Source organism: Babylonia areolata, chromosome 30 (assembly GCF_041734735.1).
Source record: "Babylonia areolata isolate BAREFJ2019XMU chromosome 30, ASM4173473v1, whole genome shotgun sequence".
In the NCBI taxonomy this organism is placed as follows: Eukaryota; Metazoa; Mollusca; class Gastropoda; order Neogastropoda; family Buccinidae; genus Babylonia; species Babylonia areolata.
Genome location: NC_134905.1, coordinates 10,521,683 through 10,543,713, shown reverse-complemented (window position 1 = coordinate 10,543,713; position 22,031 = coordinate 10,521,683). Strand labels below are relative to the sequence as shown.

The 22,031-nt window shown below is 40.7% G+C and overlaps 1 protein-coding gene across 1 annotated transcript in view; it reads right to left on the bottom strand.

The window, feature by feature from the left end:
• LOC143275198 (calpain-5-like) overlaps positions 1–13,639 on the bottom strand; it is a 100,959-nt gene extending 87,320 nt beyond the window's left edge. Inside the window, exon 1 of the mRNA XM_076579168.1 lies at positions 13,215–13,639. Within this exon, the coding sequence (XP_076435283.1) occupies positions 13,215–13,327 (113 nt within the window). The 5' untranslated portion in view covers positions 13,328–13,639. The remainder of the gene's footprint in view (positions 1–13,214) is intronic.
• Positions 13,640–22,031: the final 8,392 nt, after the last annotated feature.

Below are 22,031 nucleotides of genomic sequence, written 5' to 3'. Positions count from 1 at the left end.
CAAGAAATATTGAACGCCAATCTGCTATGTGTGTGAGCTGTCATGGACATTGTGCACATTTACAAATTTTACAACCATGCTTCTGTCTTTCACTCTTTGCTTTCCTTGAGGTTATAATAAACTAATTCTGATTCACCTAAAAACACAAAGTGCCTTGTTCTGTCTTCTGGTCTGTAATTTTTTTTCCATATAAACATATGTATATGTGCACAAGCCAGCCCCTGAGATTGTTTGATATGTACATAATAATGTAGATAGGCCCATCATAACCACATTCTATATGGATTAAAAAAAAAATTTTTTAAAATGCACATGACATTTTTATTGCTTACTAAACACCAATGAAGTTTGTAATTAAATGAACAAACAGACAGACAAACAAACAAGCAGAAACAAACAAGTCATGGTTAAACTGAACACTGAAAATCCATTGAGTAAGTTGCCCATAATAAACATGTATGTTCTCAAATTACATTTTAGCAGGGGGAATAAATGGTACTGCTGATTGAGGATACTGTAATTATTCTTTCTGTGTGTGAGTGTGTGTTTGTGTGTGTGTTGATGAACCAAATTTTTGACAGAAAATGTTTGAAGAACTTCTTCACTGCTCCTTATCATTTGTCCTCCTTTCTCTCCAACCTCCTTTTCATTTGCCCTTCTTTCTCTCCAGCCTCCTTATTCTTTGTCCTCCTTTCTCTCCAACATTATCATTTGTCCTTCTTTCTCTCCAGCCTCATTATCATTTGTCCTCCTTCCTCTCCAGCCTCATTATCATTTGTCCTTCTTTCTCTCCAGCCTCATTATCATTTGTCCTTCTTTCTCTCCAGCCTCCTTATCATTTGTCCTTCTTTCTCTCCAGCCTCCTTATTCTTTGTCCTCCTTTCTCTCCAACCTCATTATCATTTGTCCTTCTTTCTCTCCAGCCTCCTTATCATTTGTCCTTCTTTCTCTCCAGCCTCCTTATTCTTTGTCCTCCTTTCTCTCCAACCACATTATCATTTGTCCTTCTTTCTCTCCAGCCTCCTTATCATTTGTCATCCTTCTTTCTCTCCAGCCTCCTTATCATTTGTCATCCTTCTTTCTCTCCAGCCTCCTTATTATTTGTCCTTCTTTCTCTCCAGCCTCCTTATCATTTGTCCTTCTTTCTCTCCAGCCTCCTTATTATTTGTCCTCCTTTCTCTCCAACCTCATTATCATTTGTCCTTCTTTCTCTCCAGCCTCCTTATTATTTGTCCTCCTTTCTCTCCAACCTCATTATCATTTGTCCTTCTTTCTCTCCAGCCTCCTTATCATTTGTCCTTCTTTCTCTCCAGCCTCCTTATTATTTGTCCTTCTTTCTCTCCAGCCTCCTTATAATTTGTCCTCCTTTCTCTCCAACCTCATTATCATTTGTCCTTCTTTCTCTCCAGCCTCCTTATCATTTGTCCTTCTTTCTCTCCAGCCTCCTTATTATTTGTCCTCCTTTCTCTCCAACCTCATTATCATTTGTCCTTCTTTCTCTCCAGCCTCCTTATCATCTGTCCTTCTTTCTCTCCAGCCTCCTTATCATTTGTCCTTCGTTCTCTCCAGCCTCCTTATTCTTTGTCCTCCTTTCTCTCCAACCTCATCATTTGTCCTTCTTTCTCTCCAACCTCCTTATCATTTGACCTTTCTCTCCAGCCTCCTTATCATTTGTCCGTTCTCTCCAGCCTCCTTATCATTTGTCATCCTTTCTCTCCAGCCTCCTTATTCTTTGTCCTCCTTTCTCCAGCCTCCTTATCATTTGTCCTTTCTCTCCAGCCTCCTTATAATTTGTCATCCTTTCTCTCCAGCCTCCTTATTCTTTGTCCTTTCTCTCCAGCCTCCTTATTCTTTGTCCTCCTTTCTCCAGCCTCCTTATAATTTGTCATCCTTTCTCTCCAGCCTCCGTATTCTTTGTCCTTTCTCTCCAGCCTCCTTATTCTTTGTCCTCCTTTCTCCAGCCTCCTTATTATTTGTCCTCCTTTCTCTCCAACCTCATTATCATTTGTCCTTCTTTCTCTCCAGCCTCCTTATCATTTGTCCTCCTTTCTCTCCAGCCTCATTATCATTTGTCCTTCTTTCTCTCCAGCCTAATTATCATTTGTCCTTCTTTCTCTCTATCCTCCTTATAATTTGTCCTCCTTTCTCTCCAACCTCCTTTTCATTTGCCCTTCTTTCTCTCCAGCCTCCTTATTCTTTGTCCTCCTTTCTCTCCAACATTATCATTTGTCCTTCTTTCTCTCCAGCCTCATTATCATTTGTCCTCCTTTCTCTCCAGCCTCATTATCATTTGTTCTTCTTTCTCTCCAGCCTCATTATCATTTGTCCTTCTTTCTCTCCAGCCTCCTTATCATTTGTCCTTCTTTCTCTCCAGCCTCCTTATTCTTTGTCCTCCTTTCTCTCCAACCTCATTATCATTTGTCCTTCTTTCTCTCCAGCCTCCTTATCATTTGTCCTTCTTTCTCTCCAGCCTCCTTATCATTTGTCCTTCTTTCTCTCCAGCCTCATTATCATTTGTCCTTCTTTCTCTCCAGCCTCATTATCATTTGTCCTTCTTTCTCTCCAGCCTCCTTATTCTTTGTCCTCCTTTCTCTCCAACCTCATTATCATTTGTCCTTCTTTCTCTCCAGCCTCCTTATCATTTGTCCTTCTTTCTCTCCAGCCTCCTTATTATTTGTCCTCCTTTCTCTCCAACCTCATTATCATTTGTCCTTCTTTCTCTCCAGCCTCCTTATCATTTGTCCTTCTTTCTCTCCAGCCTCCTTATTATTTGTCCTTCTTTCTCTCCAGCCTCCTTATTATTTGTCCTCCTTTCTCTCCAACCTCATTATCATTTGTCCTTCTTTCTCTCCAGCCTCCTTATCATTTGTCCTCCTTTCTCTCCAGCCTCCTTATTATTTGTCCTCCTTTCTCTCCAACCTCATTATCATTTGTCCTTCTTTCTCTCCAGCCTCCTTATCATTTGTCCTTCTTTCTCTCCAGCCTCCTTATTATTTGTCCTCCTTTCTCTCCAGCCTCCTTATCATTTGTCCTTCTTTCTCTCCAGCCTCCTTATCATTTGTCCTTCTTTCTCTCCAGCCTCCTTATTATTTGTCCTCCTTTCTCTCCAACCTCATTATCATTTGTCCTTCTTTCTCTCCAGCCTCCTTATCATTTGTCCTTCTTTCTCTCCAGCCTCCTTATTCTTTGTCCTCCTTTCTCTCCAACCTCATCATTTGTCCTTCTTTCTCTCCAACCTCCTTATCATTTGACCTTTCCCTCCAGCCTCCTTATGATTTGTCATCCTTTCTCTCCAGCCTCCTTATTCTTTGTCCTCCTTTCTCGAGCCTCCTTATCATTTGTCCGTTCTCTCCAGCCTCCTTATCATTTGTCATCCTTTCTCTCCAGCCTCCTTATTCTTTGTCCTTTCTCTCCAGCCTCCTTATAATTTGTCATCCTTTCTCTCCAGCCTCCTTATTCTTTGTCCTTTCTCTCCAGCCTCCTTATTCTTTGTCCTCCTTTCTCCAGCCTCCTAATCATTTGTCCTTTCCCTCCAGCCTCCTTATCATTTGTCCTTTCTCTCCAGCCTCCTTATCATTTGTCCTCCTGCTTTCTCTCCAGCCTTCTTATCATTTGTCCTCTTTTCTCTCCAGCCTCCTTATTCTTTGCTATCCTTTCTCTCCAGCCTCCTTATCATTTGTCTCCAGCCTCCTTATCATTTGCCCTCCTTTCTCTCCAGCCTCCTTATCATTTGCCCTTCTTTCTCTCCAGCCTCCTTATAATTTGTCATCCTTTCTCTCCAGCCTCCTTATTCTTTGTCATCCTTTCTCTCCAGCCTCCTTATCATTTGTCCTCCTCATTTCTCTCCAACCTCCTTATTCTTTATCATCCTTCTTTCTCTCCAGCCTCCTTATAATTTGTCATCCTTCTTTCTCTCCAGCCTCCTTATAATTTGTCATCCTTCTTTCTCTCCAGCCTCCTTATTCTTTGTCATCCTTCTTTCTCTCCAGCCTCCTTATCATTTGTCATCCTTTCTCTCCAGCCTCCTTATTCTTTGTCACCCTTCTTTCTCTCCAGCCTCCTTTTAATTTGTCATCCTTCTTTCTCTCCAGCCTCCTTATTCTTTGTCATCCTTTCTCTCCAGCCTCCTTATCATTTGTCATCCTTTCTCTCCAGCCTCCTTATTCTTTGTCATCCTTCTTTCTCTCCAGCCTCATTCTTTGTCATCCTTCTTTCTCTCCAGCCTCCTTATTCTTTGTCATCCTTTCTCTCCAGCCTCCTTATCATTTGTCATCCTTTCTCTCCAGCCTCCTTATCATTTGTCATCCTTTCTCTCCAGCCTCCTTATTCTTTGTCATCCTTCTTTCTCTCCAGCCTCATTTTAATTTGTCATCCTTCTTTCTCTCCAGCCTCCTTATTCTTTGTCATCCTTTCTCTCCAGCCTCCTTATCATTTGTCATCCTTTCTCTCCAGCCTCCTTATTCTTTGTCATCCTTCTTTCTCTCCAGCCTCCATATTCTTTGTCATCCTTCTTTCTCTCCAGCCTCCTTATTCTTTGTCATCCAGCCTCCTTATCATTTGCCATCCTTTCTCTCCAGCCTCCTTATAATTTGTCATCCTTCTTTCTCTCCAGCCTTCTTATTCTTTGTCATCCTTCTTTCTCTCCAGCCTCCTTATTCTTTGTCATCCTTCTTTCTCTCCAGCCTCCTTATTCTTTGTCATCCTTTCTCTCCAGCCTCCTTATCATTTGTCATCCTTTCTCTCCAGCCTCCTTATCATTTGTCATCCTTTCTCTCCAGCCTCCTTATCATTTGTCACCCTTCTTTCTCTCCAGCCTCCTTATTCTTTGTCATCCTTCTTTCTCTCCAGCCTCCTTATCATTTGTCATCCTTTCTCTCCAGCCTCCTTATCATTTGCCATCCTTTCTCTCCAGCCTCCTTATAATTTGTCATCCTTCTTTCTCTCCAGCCTTCTTATTCTTTGTCATCCTTTCTCTCCAGCCTCCTTATTCTTTGTCATCCTTCTTTCTCTCCAGCCTCCTTATCATTTGTCATCCTTCTTTCTATCCAGCCTCCTTATTCTTTGTCATCCTTTCTCTCCCAACTCTTCCTTTTTTCCTCAACTTTCTTATTCTTTCTCTTCCTCCTTTATTTCCCCAATCCACTTATTTTTCTGCCCATTTTACACTCCAAACTGCTTCTTTTTCTTTTTCTTTCCTCTTTTTCCATCCTCTTTATTTTTACCCACCCCTCTTTCTCTCTTCCCTTTCTTTACTCTTTCCCCTCTTTTCTCTACCTCTATACCCTGTCAACTTCTCCTCCCCCTGCTTTCTACCCCCTCTTCCTCCTTATACCTTTTCCTTCTTTTACTCCCTCCTCTGTCTTTCCTTTCTACATCCTCCTCCTCCTTTTCAGTGTTTTTCCTCTTCCTGCATCTTCATCATTCTCTGTTCCCCTCCTTTTTCCTCTTCCTTTTTCTTCCTTTATTATCATTCTTTCTTCTTTATCCTCTTGTGTTCTTTTCTTCACCTTCTGTTTTTCCCACCTTCTCCAGCAGCTCCACACGCCAATCCTTTGTTCCATGCACTGTTTCCTGTTGAAAGGATTGCCAGTCACCAGTCCATCCCTGCTGTGAGACTGTTTCCTGTTGACAGGATTGCTGGTCCATCCCTGCTGTGAGACTGTTTCCTGTTGACAGGATTGCTGGTCCATCCCTGCTGTGAGACTGTTTCCTGTTGACAGGATTGCTGGTCCATCCCTGCTGTGAGACTGTTTCCTGTTGACAGGATTGCTGGTCCATCCCTGCTATCAGACTGTTTCCTGTTGACAGGATTGCTGGTCCATCCCTGCTGTCAGACTGTTTCCTGTTGACAGGATTGCTGGTCCATCCCTGCTGTCAGACTGTTTCTTGTTGACAGGTTCATCCCAGCTGTCAGGGCGTAGGATGGCTCTGACAGAAGGGAACGGAGGGGGATGTGTTTTTCTTAACATATACAAAGCCTGCTTGCATTTTTTGTGTGTAGAAGGAAGAGAGAGAGAAGCAGACGTAGAGTAGACACAGATAATTCATTCATTAAGGCCATTGCCACATATCAGTGAGAGGTGATAACATAATATGCAGATACCATCATAACTGGCAGCAAGTATTCAACTGTTTTCACAGTTATTTTCACAATTAAACAACATAAATTAGGAGAACCTTCTGGTGGTACATAGGTAGATATGTAAAGAACATATTTCAAACATCCAAACAACTGCTTATCAATAATAAATGAGAACCTTCTGGTGGTACTAAGGCCCGTTGCCCACGGGGCGTCAGCGACAGCCGCGCATCATTTTTTGATGCCTCGCTACATTGTCGCGCCGACGCCTGAAACTTGTAGCGAGGTGAGTCGCTCGCACATGCGCGACAAATCTCCCCAGGCATCACGCATCACGCTCCATATTTGGAAAGTCACGTGCTGTCAGTGTCGCCCTGACGATAATTTAGTGTTGATACTGAAGAGGAAATTATGGTTGACTGTTGCCATGAAAATAACCCCCACTTTTTCCGAGGAAGAAAACAAAAAACTTCGTTTTTTTGTTGTTGTTTTTGATTATGGTTTTTTGTTCTGTTTTGTTTTTTTACATTTGAAATTGGGCAACATTTAGATATAACATGCTTTTGTTGTTTTATACTGTTTGTTTCTTTATTTTCTTTGGACGTTTTTTCAAACCATCACCACGTTTCCTTGAATTTATTCATCACACACCCTATCCAGTATATCTGTTTGATATTCATTGCAAAATCAATCATTTGATCAATCATTCAGTTACTCACCAGTCACTGTATTAATTGTTACATCAATCAAATGATCTCTCATCTGTTAACTGTCTCAAACAATGTAATGAAATAAAATCTGTGTTGTTTTGCATGCCATTTTGCTTGTCTATTTGTTCATGCAATTAGATAAACTGGATAAATTTATCATAATTCATACTTACATATTCATTTATATGTATTCGCTGATTTCATTTTATTCACTTCATGTATAAGTCATCAACATTTTATTTATAAACATGAAACTGCATTTATTCATTATTTCATTTTATTCGTTTACTACTAAATTGTTGACCTGTTTTAATTTTATCACTATTTTGCTTGTTTGCCATCCAGTTTTCACTGACCCTTTCCTTCAGTGAATATATTCTGCATTGTATTTGTTTATCTAATATTGTAGTATTCATTATACAGGTCTATCTGTCCAACTGTCTGTCTGTCCTTAATAATTTGTTTAATGATTCATGCGTTTACTTCTTAATTTACTTGTACTTAATCATTCATTCCAAATATTTGACATGACAAGATGAACTATAACAATTTATACTCTTGACTGATTGCTCATTTATTTCATCTTTCTTTTTTAAACTCGTTTATTTATTTTAAGATTCTTTTCCTATCACACTAGAAATAACAAAAACATTACATGGTATGCAAAAGACACTTGGCTACAGTATTTTTCTGTCTTGGTGACCAGACACAGCCATAGTGTGCAGAATCACAAATAAACAAATCTAGTTTTAAACACGCACGCACACACACACACACACACACACACACACACATATACCAGTATATATATAGAGAGAGAGACAGACAGACAGACAGACAGAGACAGAGAGACACAGAGAGAGTTGGTGGACTGATCTTTTGACTGGAGAGTGTGAGAGAGAATATGTGTGAGTATATATATATATATATATATATATATATATATATATATATATATATATATATATGTGTGTGTGTGTGTGTGTGTGTGTGTGTGTGTGTGTGTGCGTGTCCTCTATGTGTTGATGTTTACAATCAGATACAAAAAGTGTATATATACTATATATAAGAAAATGTAATAATTTATTTAAGAAGAATTTTACATTGGAACCAAACCTGGTTGTTGCATCTTTCATTTACATTAGTGTTTATGTGTGAGAATCCTGTACATGCAATTGTGACAGTTCTTTTCTTCTCCATATCAGTTGCACAGCTTCATAAAAAAAAACTGTGCCTGTTATAACTGCAGATACAATCAGAATCCAACATTTTACAGTTCCAAACAAAATGGTTTGAAAAGAAAAATAAGAAATTACAATTGCAATCAGACCATGAAGAATAAATCAATTATGTAAGCATGTATTTGTGTTGAACCAATAGTTCTCCAATAGGAAGTAACACAAGTTACAATTGAAAACATCAAAACACACTGATATTATACAATGGTGTGTAAGTTAGCAAACCGTGTTATTAAAACACTGATATACATAATTACAAGTCATTTGGCAAACTCTGTCAGAACAAACTGCTGGGAAATGTTTATTTCAGCTGAAGCTGGAATAAGACAGATAAGTATGATAGGTACGGAAGTTAAAATGCTATCTGAAATCAGTTGCTTTCCAAACACCAATCATACTGTTAAGATTTGTGATTTGGATGAGAAAATAGTCACACTTAGCTGCAGTCTGCATTAATCCCATGATATTTGTATACAGTGAGCATGCGGATGAAGGAGAACATGAAGGAATGACTCTGTGTGTGTGTGTGTGTGTGTGTGTGTGTGTGTGCAGTAATGTTTGTGTGAGTGGGTAGTGTGGTTTGTGTGTGTGTGTGTGTGTTCAGTAGTATTTTTGTGTGGTGTGGTGTGTGTGTGTGTGTGTGTGTGTGCTTGCACATAATGTGTGGGTGAAAATAAAGTAGAAGTGTGTATTGCTCTAAAAGATATTTGGAATCCAGTCATCCTTACAATTTCAGGTTGTTGCATCTTTCATTTACATTAGTGTTGATGTGTGAGAATCCTGTACATGCAATTGTGACAGTTCTTTTCTTCTCCACATCAGTGGCACAGCTTCATACCAATAAACTGTGCCTGATATAACTGCAGATGCAATCAGATTCCAACATTTTTCAGTTCCGAACTATGATTTGAAAAGGAAGAAAAGAAATTAGAACTGCATTCAGACCATGAAGGAGAAATCAATTATGTAAGCATATATTTGTGTTGAACTAACAGTTCTCCAATATGAAGTAACACAAGTTACAACTAAACTGAAAACATCAAAACACACTGATACTAATCAACGGTGTGTAAGTTATCAAACAGTGTTATAAAAAAAAACACCCACTGATACACATAATGACAAGTCATTTGGCAAACACTGTAAGAACAAACTGCTAGGAAATGTTTATTTCAGGTGACGGTTGGGGGCTGAAGATGAAATCAGGCAGGTAAGTTTTTGATTGCACTCAGACCTATGATGGATGATAAGCAATGTCAAAAGACAATCAAATTAGAACTATGACAGGAAGTGAAGTTAAAATGCTATCTGAAATCAGTTGCTTACCAAACACTAATCATACTGTTAATATTTGTTATTTGTATGAGAAAATAGTCACACTTAGCTACAGTCAGCATAAAGCCCATAATATTTGTATTCTGTCCGCTTACAAACATTGTATTTAGGTTGCTGCCAACATTTGTAAATAGTATTGAGAAAATAGCTCCACATAATAAATAATGCTGCATTCAGTATTTGTTTCACTTGGGGGAATATAAATTGAAAATCACACTAACCTGCAGTCAGTTTACCACATGTATATATCTCACACTTTGTTTTACTCATCTTAACATACGCTGTATGCCTGCTTACAAACAACTGATTGCTGTAGGGGATATATTGTAACATTGTGATATCTGGTCAGCCATGCACATTAACTAATATAGATATAAAAAGCTATTTTAGAATAATATCAAAATAAATCATAATTATGATTGATAAGAAAGTTAACATGCTGTCTAAAATTGATAAGAAAGTTAACATGCTGTCTAAAATCAGTAGTTCACCAATATTTGATCATAATTTCATGTTTATATTTGTGATTTCATTGGGAAATAGTCACACTTTGCTGCTGTCAGCATGATGTTTGTATTCTGACTGTTTACAAACATTCATTTTAAGTTGAAACCAACATTTGTAATCAATATTGGTAAAATAACACTCCAGTAAAAGAAAGAGAGAAAAAAAAAGAAGTTATGGTTGCAATCAATATTTGTTTCAGTTGATTTGTTGGTGATCCCAGCACATTACTTCAGGATCAGTGAACTGTCAAAATTGCAGAACTCAAATATTTGATTTTACATATCCATGTATTATTGTCTATTGTTATTTATGTGCTCTCAGTGTCTACACAGTGAGCATGTGGATGAAGGAGTAAATGAAGAAATGACTGTGTGTGTGTGTGTGTGTGTGTGTGTGTGTGTGTGTGTGTGTGTGTTCAGTAGTATTTGTTTAAGTGCTCAGTAGTGTGTGTGTGTGTGTGTGTGTGTGTGTGTGTGTGTGTGTTCAGTAGTGTTTGTGTGAGTGTTCAGTGGTGTGTGTGTGTGTGTGTGTGTGTGTGTGTGTGTGTGTGTGTGTGTGTATGTGTGTGTGTGTGTGTTCAGTACTGTTTGAGAGTTCAGTCATGTTTTTGTGTGTGGTGTGGTACAGTGTGTGTGTGTGTGTGTGTGTGTGTGTGTGTGTGTGTGTGTGTGTGTGTGTTGAGTACTGTTTGTGTGAGTGTGTGATGTGGTGTGTATATGTGTGTGTTTAGTAGTGTTTGTGTGTGGTGTGGTGTGGTGTGGTGTGGTGTGTGTGTGTGTGTGTTCAGTAGGGTTTGTGTGAATGTTCAGTTGTATTTTTGTGTGGTGGTGGTGGTGGTGGTGGTGGTGGTGGTGTGTGTGTGTGTGTGTGTGTGTGTGTGTGTTTACTTGCACATGATGTGTGTGTGGAAATAAAGAAGTGTGTACAGCTCTATAAGATATTTGGAAATCCAGTTATCCTTACAATTTCAGTCAGATACTTTCATTCTCAGGCAGGAATTGCAAACGTTACCATGTGAGTTGCTGTTCAAAGTAGAAAGTCAACATTTTTAGGGCACTCACAGAAATCACTCTTAAACAGACATGCACTCAGATGTAATGACAATCTTTTCATCCAAACAGTCTGAACGTTTACTTCAAAAACACTTTGTTTTCATGATTAATTGAGCAACATCAAACGAATGAATCGAGTCCGAACGATGTCAGCCATGTTGTGTCACGTGAAACGAGCGGATCTCGTGATTGGTTGCTCCACGCACGTCTGCCGCTTTTGTCGCGGGGAAATAGGACGAGTTCTATCGAGGATTTTGACGCGAGGCAACGGCGATCTTGATGCGTGGCGGCGCGACTCCTGCTGCCTGAATACCTCGCACACGGGGCGCCGCACGTTTTTGCTGCTTGTCGCGTGAAACTTGCTGCTTCGACACTCTGTGTGCGATGGGCATTTGGTACAAGATATATAAAGAACATCTTTCAAACATCCAAACAACTGCTTATCAATAATAAATGCACATATATTTTCATATTTTATGTGTAATTTGCATATGAAGGGACATGTATACCTACTTATTTTCCCTCAATGAACAGATGGTCATAGACCATGCGGACACACTTTCCCTAACTCCGAGCCTTCTTTAAGTGTACATTTATTTTTCGTCTTATCTCCCAAACCCCTTGGAAAAAATCTTCACCAACAAACACATTGGTATGCCTCAACTTCTGTTTAGCTTTCAGAATCTGTACTTTCTGCTTATAAAATGAGCAGCATGCAATTATTGAGGAGTCTGCCTTTGGATTCAGTGGGTGCACCCATTCAAACTCAATGCTGTCAGACAGCATGAGTGTGTCAGTGATCAAATCCTGGATCAAGCCTTCACGTTGTTCACTTGTTTCTCCTTCATTTTTCTCTATACCCTAAAAATCAAGTTGTTTCTTCTGGACCTGCTTTCTAAAGCATCACATCCGTTTTCTAGAATGTTTATCTTAGTTGTTAGATCACTGTTCTTTTGCTCAAGAATGTTATTTTTCTGACGCAAATCCCTCACCTCAAGGACACCCTTGAGTCCACACACAAGTTCTTGCAAAGTTCCATGTGACTCACACACAAGTTTTTGCAGGGCTCCATGTGATCCACACACAAGTTCTTGCAAAGCTCCATGTAACTTACAAGTTTTTGCAGGGCTCCATGTGATCCACACACAAGTTCTTGCAAAGCTCCATGTGACTTACACACAAGTTCTTGCAAAGGCTCCATGTGACTTTCACACAAGTTCTTGCAAAGGCTCCATGTGATTCACACACAAGTTCTTGCAAAGGCTCCATGTGACTCACACAAGTTCTTGCAAGGCTCCATGTGACTCACACACAAGTCCTTGCAAAGCTTGCAAGGCTGCATGTGACTCACACACAAGTTCTTGCAAAGTTGCATGGCTCCATGTGACTCATACACAAGTTCTTGGAAAGCTTGCAAGGCACCATGTGACTCACAAGTTCTTACATGGCTCCATGTGACTCATACACAAGTTCTTGCAGGGCTCCGTGTGACTCACAATCAAGTTCTTGTAGGGCTCCGTGTGACACACACAAGTTCTTGCAGGGCTCCATGTGACTCACACACAAGTTCTTGCAAAGGCCCCATGTGACTCGCACACAAGTTCTTGCATGGCTGCATGCTCCTGACTTAGCTGATTCATTTCGTCTCTCACGTCGTCCAGATTACTGTTCATAGAAGTGTTCATTTCTTTTACATCCTGGATACATGACATGACCATGACGTCAGCAAGGGACGGTTCCTTGGAGGAGCAAGACGGGTGGGAGGAGGAGAGCCGGGTCTACCGCATGCTGGAGGATCCTGAGGCGCCCTGGTCATGGTTGGGGCCAGGGTTTGCTTCAATGTCTCCACACAGCAGTAACGTGTCACCAACCCCTCGAAGCTGGTACAAATTGTCCCCCCAAAAACATAAACATAAGGAGCAAACCAAGTAGAACGTGACACCGGTCGAATGGGAACGAACTGTTAACATGGCCACCCAACTTTTCCCCTTTAACACTGCCCTCTTCATCATGAAATAAACATAAACTGGAAGAAGGACGCCGACCGGAACTGCAGTAAGGACCACAGCATAGGGTCACACAATGCAGGTAGCAAGGTTTTAGTACTGTACACCCCCTACAGTCACACACGGAGACTGAGAAAGAGAGAGAGAGAGAACACACACACACACACACACACACACACACACACACACACACACACACACAAAAGAAGAAGAAGAAGAAATGGAGGCAGAAAAGACATCTCACAACAACACTCCTCACCTCCAATCGCCCCCACAAAAAAGCCTACCTCAGATTCCAGACAGCAAGAACAGAACGTCGGACGAGCTGAAGGAGAAAAACAATGACCACTCTCTTCTTCCTATCTCCCCTTCTTCTTAAAGATCCACGTGCCACTAACATACACACTGTGACACACACTCAAATATCCTCTGAAAAAGAAACAAAGCAACAAGAACAACAACACACAAACAAAAACACCAAACTACAACAAACAAAAGAAGAATAAGAAAACAAATCGAGCGTTTATAGATATCGTCTGTCCACTTTTTTCACTTTATCGCTGTTCAGATCACACTCCACTCAGGAACGTTTCCAAGGCAAAGACACTATACTACCACAGTGAGTATTCTCGGCCAAGTCCTAGCCACGCTGTGGGATCCAGACCAACGTGTAGCAACCAAGCAGAGGAGCATCATGTGTGTTGTGTGATGAACACTGCCACGTCTTCTTGCCACCGTGTGTAGGATTTGGTAAGCCTTTCTGTGTGTCTGAGAGAAGGATGGAAAAAAAGACCGCTCCACCCCCCCCCCCCCCCCCCCCCCATCCCTCTGTTGGATGTTAGGCGCTCTCGGGGAAAAGAACAGGAAAAGGAGTGAACTTGGGCATTGCAGTAAAACAAGGCGTGAACTTGGCTTTGCAATAAAACAGTTGGTTGATTCTGATGGATTCATGAACTTTACCTATACTTAAATCTGCACAGTGCTTTGATTTGTTTGTTCGAGTAGTACGACCAGTAGCAACAGTAACACCATCAACAACAGCAATAATAATAATAGTATTTATATATGGCGCAAACTCCCCATGTAATGGGCTCCAACGCCTCACACGAAACAGAACATATACAACAGTGCATAATAACATAACTTTACACATGAAAAAAAAACAACAGCATGTAGGTATATATGTGTATCTACATACACAGTATTACAAATTGCAGACATTAACAAGCATCACACATACACCCCCCCCCCGCCCATGCCCCCCACGCGCACATACTACATACCCACCCACCCCCACCCCCCCGCCGCCGCCGCCCCCCCACCCCCACACACACAAACAGCGCGCACATACACGCTCGTGCACACACAGAGTAACCATCCGCCCACAGGCACACACACACACACACACGTTATATGATGATTTCAGTAGAGGGTACAGTGGGATGGGTAGGAAGAGGAAGACTGCAGACAAAAGGAAGACTGCAGACAAACAGCTATGTTGCATCACACCCAAGGCCCCTTTGAACAGGTGGGTTTTCAATTTTGTTTTGAAACAGGACAGCGTTTGTAAGTGTCGGAGATCCAGAGGAAGAGAATTCAAGACAGAATTAAGGTGCTTGCCGCACTCGGTTTTTGACAAAAATTTGAAAGTTAATATCAGCATTGCAGACAGTGTAGTCGGAAATGTGACCAAGTGCAGACTTAGCATCTACAAATATGGCTTTTGTGTAGTGGCAGCTGCAGTAGCATTTAACAGTATAACAACAACGTCAGCGGAAGTGGAGAGAAATAAACGGATGTATTTGTTTTAAAGGTACGAATCATTAATGATTCTGCTTTTGCAAATTGTAGCAGCGTGTAATAAATGCAAGTAGATGGCTATACAAAATTTTCGGCAGAAGTGTTGGGAGTTCACGACATACGGCAGCAGCAGCAGCAACAACATTAACAGGTCCACCATCGCCACCACTACCAGCCGGCACCACCACCACCCACACTCTCTTTCTCTCACGCGCACCTACACAGATTCCAAGGCACATGGTGCCTGACACACGCCGCGCAACACAGAACAGAAACTACATCACAACCACCAAGAACAAAAACAAAAACCACACCAGATCATTTTCTTCTTCTTCGCGCCCCATTGAGCTGGGTTGCATTAGCGATCTTAGCAGTTCTAAGTTTGCTGAAAGACGATTAAAAGCAGTCTTGGCCCAAAGCAAACGCAGGCCGGCCTAGATTGCTGATATCGCCTTTTGCGCCGTAGGCCGGATTGCATGAGGCGATCTTTGCATCGCTAAGTTTGCTTAGAGTTAAGAATGCTCCCAAGAATATGTAATTTACGGTGGAGATGGGAACGTTCTTAAGGATAAGCAAATTTACTCCTGCTAAGTTCGCTCATGCAACCCACCCCTGGGCTACAGCTCTTACCTTCACTCGTTTCTAAGAGTGGTCTTTAAATATGTGCATGACTGTTTACCCTGCCCCCCCCCCCTCCCCCCCCCCCGCCCCCCCACACACACACCTCCCCCTCCTTATACTCCGCTGACACGCTCTCATTTTCGGGACGGGGAACAACCAGATATGAACACGACCTGAAGAGAAAAGGAATTTTACCATGAGGTCGGAAAACAACTTTTCCTGCCCAGGCAGCGCTGGTGTGGGCCACACTGAGGTGAGCGATCCACACAGAGACGTACACAGGTGCATACGTGTGTGTGAGAGCGATGGAGAGAGGCATGTATTCATACAGACAGGGCGGAAGACAGGGAGTGGAGTGCCAGGTCTCTCTCTCTCTTTCTCTCACGCGCACCTAGCACCTACACAGATTCCAAGGCACATGGTGTCTGACACACGCCGCGCAACACAGAACAGAAACTAATCACCTGGCACAGACACTGTACGAATATCATAATTATATACGGTGGCGTTGTTGTTCGACACAGAAGCAGCAAGAAGCCCTGCAAGCTGCCACTGTTCTGTGAAATCCCCGTTTTCCGTAGCTCCTCGTCTCCCCCCGCCCTCCTGCTTTCCAGTACCTCATTCAATCCTCCCTCCCTCTCTGTCCTCTCCCCACACCCCATCACCCTCTTGTTTTCCCAGCAGACCATTGACCTGCACACTTACAACAAAAGAGAAAGTGTTCTCGATCAAAAGAATGGGTGTCCATGACAATAACAAGCTTGAAAAACACTCAGTGTGTGTGTGTGTGTGTGTGTGTGTGTGTGTGTGCTCGCGTGCGTGTATAATAGTCAGTAGTATGGGCTAATTTCAGTTTTTGGACCTCTCGGTCCTTTTGCAAATTTTCTTATTGGTTTGCTTTGCATGCCTGCACTAATTTCCTTTTGTCGTCGACGAAAATGAAATCCTGCTCATCAAAATCTTGTATTCCGGGATAACACTGTAGAGCAGATTTTTTAACTTGTCGTAAAGATAGTGCAGTTTCAATGTTAGTGTTCAGGCTGTTCCAGTGCTTGATAACTCGATAAGTAAAACTGAATGTACGGATGTTAGGTACTTCAATATTTGAAATAATGTTTTGCCTCACTATTCCTTGTTTTATCAGAAGAAGTCTTAACGAACACTTTGACTGCATTGATATTGTCTAAGTTATTGAATATTTTATATGTCTGGATTAAATCTCCTCTTAATTTTCTTCCTTTCGGCTGTCACGGCAATTGCAAGTATTGTAACCGTTCTGAGTATGCATTCCTTAACTATTTCGGTGACTGTCCTTTCGTGAACTTTTTCGAAAGCAACAGATTGTCACAATAGGTACGGATAGTACCATATTACATTTCCATACTGTATATGTGGCCGAACTAGGGATTTGTACAATTTTGAAAAAGCATCTTTATCATCATAATCAAAGGACCTTTTTAAAAAAAAAATTTTTTTATTATACCTATTATTTGGTTTGCTTTGGCAATTGCCTTCTGCATTTGTGGATAAAATGATTTGTCAAAAATTACTCCCAGATCTTTTTTTTCCACGGCAAACAGTAATCGCATTTGCGCTACTGTTAATATTTATTGCATATTCATGTGGGTTTTTTTCTTCCAGTATGTGGGACTTTACAATTTTGAACGTTAAAGTAAAGATTCCAAATTTCTGTCCATTCCTGTTAAGTATATAAGTCCATTTGTAATTTCCCGCTGTTACCTGAGGTATTGTAAAGTTTTGTATCATCTGCAAAGGTTTTACATGTACTTTTCACATTTCTGGCAGATCATTGATAAATATTGTGAAAAGAATAGGACACAGTATACTACCTTGTGGAATACCACTGAAAACATCAGCTACTTGTGAGAAGGAGTTCCCAAGTCTTACTCTTCGTATTCTACCTGTTGAAAAGTTCTTTATCCAGACGAGTTTACCCTCTATCCCATAAGCTTCTAGCTTTATCAATAACCATTTGTGAGGAACTGTATCAAACGCCTTCTTAAAATCTAGATATATGACCTCTATTGTGTCTCCATTGCAGTCTAACCTAGCTGTAAAATCTTCCATTATTTCTTATAATTGTGTCAGTTACATATGATCTTTTTCTTCTGAAACCATGTTGACAGTCAGAGTACAAGCTATTGTTCTGAAAGTGCTTAACTATGTCAACCCGAATAATAGATTCTATAATTTTACATGATATGCACGTTAAACGTACTGGTCTATGATTTCCAAGATCCATTTTGAAACCCTTTTTGAAACTGCTTTCACCTCAGCCATCTGCAAGTCATTTAGTAACCTCCCTTGTTCCAGTGACATCTCAAATAAATCACCCAGTGACATACTATTCTCATTGTGCAATTCTTTTAACACCATTGCTGGTACGTGGTCAGATCCTTGGGCTTTTGATGAGTCCAGTGCTTTTAATTAAAAAAAATTTTTAATACTATTTCTGGAGTTATGGTAACTCCACTTAACCCTTTCGCTGCCAGGAAAATAAGATTTAAGTGAAATCTATTTGCCAGGGTTTTTTCACAAAAAACGGGTATAAATTTTCAAAAAATTCTGTGCTCTGTTATTGGAGAAAGACCCATAAAAGTATATATTTTCTGAAAGGTAAATGAATAAAGAATACAAAACACATGCTGTTTTCCCATTTTATATATTTTTAATGACATGCTGTTGTTTTGAAATCAGTGTTTTGTTTTTTGTCACATTTTCAACTTGTTCATTACAAACATTAGTCAGGTAATTTGCACAAAAACATCATATTTTCTGGACAAATCGATATCTGCAAACACAAAATCATACTAAACAACCACAATATATATATATATATATATATATATATATATATATATATATATATATATATCTTTTAAGAGATAGATACACAATACATTGTGACTTCTCCAAGTGATAATATGGATGTGAGGCCACGCCCCCTCAGTATGCACCCCCTTCCTCCTCACCCCTCCTCTCACACGGTCACTTGATTCAGTTCTCATCAGACCGCGTTGGCTGCGTGCCAAGAATATCGCTCTGCTGCTAATTCGGTCATCTGTCGTCTGCTAACATCTGTACAGCCGGCATCACTCACTGACAGTCGCATCTTGGCCACTCTCTTGATTACTCCCTTTATTTTCTATCAGATCGTCCTATAAATGTTCATCACTATCTTCTCCTTCGAATTTACGCTTCAATTCCTTCTGAGCATCAGCTAAAGAAAGAAATCATGGTTGATTTAGTTCGTCACGATCGCATGTCTTGAGCACGGCGTCAGTCCGACATTTTGTTGAGCGAGCGAGGAGAGAAGTCAGGCAAACACTTGGACAGTGACCCAACCAAAACGTTCAAATAAAGGACTGCTTCATGACGTAGATGGGGTTTCTAGCTATGAATAGAATCTAGAGAGATTCCCCAGGCTAAAGCTACCACTATTTTTGTCAAGGAAGTGAATGCAAACCAGGGAAAAGTCAGAATATTTCGATGACGAGTTATCTCGTCATTGTGGCAGCGAAGCAAACATGCTTGCCATGACGAGTTATCTCGTCATGCAGGCAGCCTAGGGAAATACTTATTATTTATTTTGAACCGTTCTCTGATATTGGTAAGTTTAAGTCACTTTCTCTGGTAAAGACACCAGAAAGGAATCTATTTTGTGTTTCAACTTTATCATAATCCGTTTTTGCCATTTCACCATTTTCTTTTCTTAAAGAACCAATTCCTATATTTACTTTCCTCTTTTTTTGCACATACTTCCAGAAAGATTTACTTTGGTTCTTCAGTCTTTCGCTATTAGTTTCTCATGATTCTTCTTTGCTCTTTTATTTATTGTTGTTGTTGTTGTTTTTCAACTACATTTGTTTCTCTGTTTCTCTCATTTGTTTACACGTATTTCTGTAAGTCTCTTCCAGATTAACTTTTTAGGAATCTTTTCGTTACAGATGCCCGATTAGATTTCATGCTACTTTCTGCGAAATTTCATATTCAAATAAATGTTATTTGACAAATACTAAACCAGACATTCAAGCTTATGTTGCAATTTAAGAAACAGAACTGCCTTGCTAGAATTACAGATGGCGGCTTAGCGGATTTCAAATTTAAGTTGATGCAGTATGACTGAAGCATTGTTTACACAATGATGAAGTACAGATGTGGAAATAAAGTACTTACGGGTACACGTTGATTTCTTTCTTTCTTGATATTCATTAACGTGATGATTACCACTTTTTTCGGGTTTTGGCCATGATTGTTTACACATTTTTGCTTATCGATGCGCTGTGGCTTTCCCAACCCTTTTTGGTTTTGTTTATTTATTTATTTTTTATATAACAACAACAAAAATTATGATAATAATGATAACAATAATAAGTGTTATTATAATTATTGCTTTTTTGTAACATGACACATAATGTAATTAATCTTGAAATATGCCCTCTCTCTCTCCCCCCCTCTCTCTCTTTCTCTCTACCTCTCTCACTCTCTATATCCTTTTTTTCTCTTCCCCTTACTCTGAGTGTGCGTGGTTGTCTTCCCTTTATTTGTTTTAAGTGTTTAAAATCAAGAGATAAATTGATACATGTACAACTTTAACTTTAACATTTGTAACAATGATATGATCTTCATTATATGTAGTCTTTTTGACTCACTTGTCTAAACAAAGTGAGTCTATGTTTTAACCCAGTGTTCGGTTGTCTGTCTGTCTGTCTGTCTGTCTGTCTCTGTCTTTCCCTCTGTCTGTGTGTGTGTGTGTGTGTGTGTGTGTCCGTGTCTCTGTGTCCGTGGTAAACTTTAACATTGCCATTTTCTCTGCAAATACTTTGTCAGTTGACACCAAATTTGACATAAAAATAGGAAAAATTCATTTCTTTCCAGTCATCTTGTTTAAAACAATACTGCATCTCTGGGATGGGCAAAAAAACAACAACAAACAAATAAATAAAAAGAAGCCAAATTATATGCAAACTGAATTTACTGTTATATATATATATATATATATTTTTTTTTTTATTACCTAAACCGGCTTGGCACTTTGATCTGATATTCTGACACAGCATCAAGAGCAGTCATTTTTATCATTTTTTGTTCAAACAGGAACTCCTTTTGCTAAGCATGGAAGTTATATTTTTTCTTTTCTTTTTCACATATTACGCATGTTGTACTGTAGGGGAAAAAAGAGAATAAAAAAAAAAGAAGAAGAATTTCTTCCCCCTTCTTCTCTGATCATACTGATAATAGTATTGCAAGAATGGCAGGGGGTGGGGTCTAAACGGGTATGGGGCCAGAATCCCCCCCCCCTCCCCCGCCCCCAACATTGGAAGTAGAGTGTTTATGGGCGTAAGGCCAGAGTGTCATCCTTCCTCGTGTCTGATCTCCAGAAGACCTTGTGGGTGGGTGGGTGGATGGGAGGCAGGGGTATATGCCAGTGGCCAGAATTGCCCTACTCCCTTCTACAAGTATCCAAGTACTTGGGAAGGGGGGTTGTGTATGGTTGCATTTGGCCCTTCTACTGTTAACTAGGTAATTTCAAGTTGGGGAGGGGGTGTATATGGGTATTTAAACAGAATACCTGCCCTCCTTTTTGGTGGAATTAATATTGAGGGGATGGAGGGTTAATGTGGACATAGGGCCAGATTCACTCCCCTCCACACGTAAACAGGTGCGGGGTTGGTGGTGGTTGTGGAACAGGGGTGGACTGATGAAACAACTTGACCGACTCCCCAGGGAATGAGTTTAGGCACATGCCCATAATCCGACCCCCCGGGGAGTGGTTTTGGTAGGCCTGATATTACTCTTCGTGAGCCGAAGGTGTGTAAACTATATAAACTGTGTGCTTTTTGAGTAACAGTACTTGTTCTTAAAAAATATTTAAAAAAAAACATTCTCTTCCCTTCCCTCAGTGATTTTCCTCGTCGACTGGGAATTAAATTTATCGCCAACCATGTATCAGTTTGTTTCGTCCGGCATTTGTGGTGTCAGTGTTCTCTCTCTGTAGTCTCAATCAACACACACACACTGTGACACACACGGCACACACACACTGTGACACACACACACTGTGACACACACGGCACACACACACTGTGACACACACGGCACACACACACTGTGACACACACGGCACACACGCACTGTGACACACACGGCACACACACACACTGTGACACACACACACTGTGACACACACGGCACACACGCACTGTGACACACACGGCACACACACACACTGTGACACACACACACACTGTGACACACACGGCACACACGCACTGTGACACACACGGCACACACACACACTGTGACACACACACACTGTGACACACACGGCACACACACACACACACTGTGACACACACGGCACACACACACTGTGACACACACGGCACACACACACACACAACGGAGATGAGTTCAGTTCAGCTTCAGTTTCTCATGGAGGCGTCACTGCGTCGGACAAATCCATATACACTACACCACATCTACTAGGCAGATGCCTGACCAGCAGCATAACCCATCGCGCTTAGTCCGGCCCTTGCAGGAGTGCATGCTTATAAATTTGTGTACCTATCAGAGTGGATTTCTTCTACAGAATTTTGCCAGAAGACAACATTCTCGTTGGCATGGGTTCTTTTTCAGTGAGCCAAGGACCTCAAGTTATA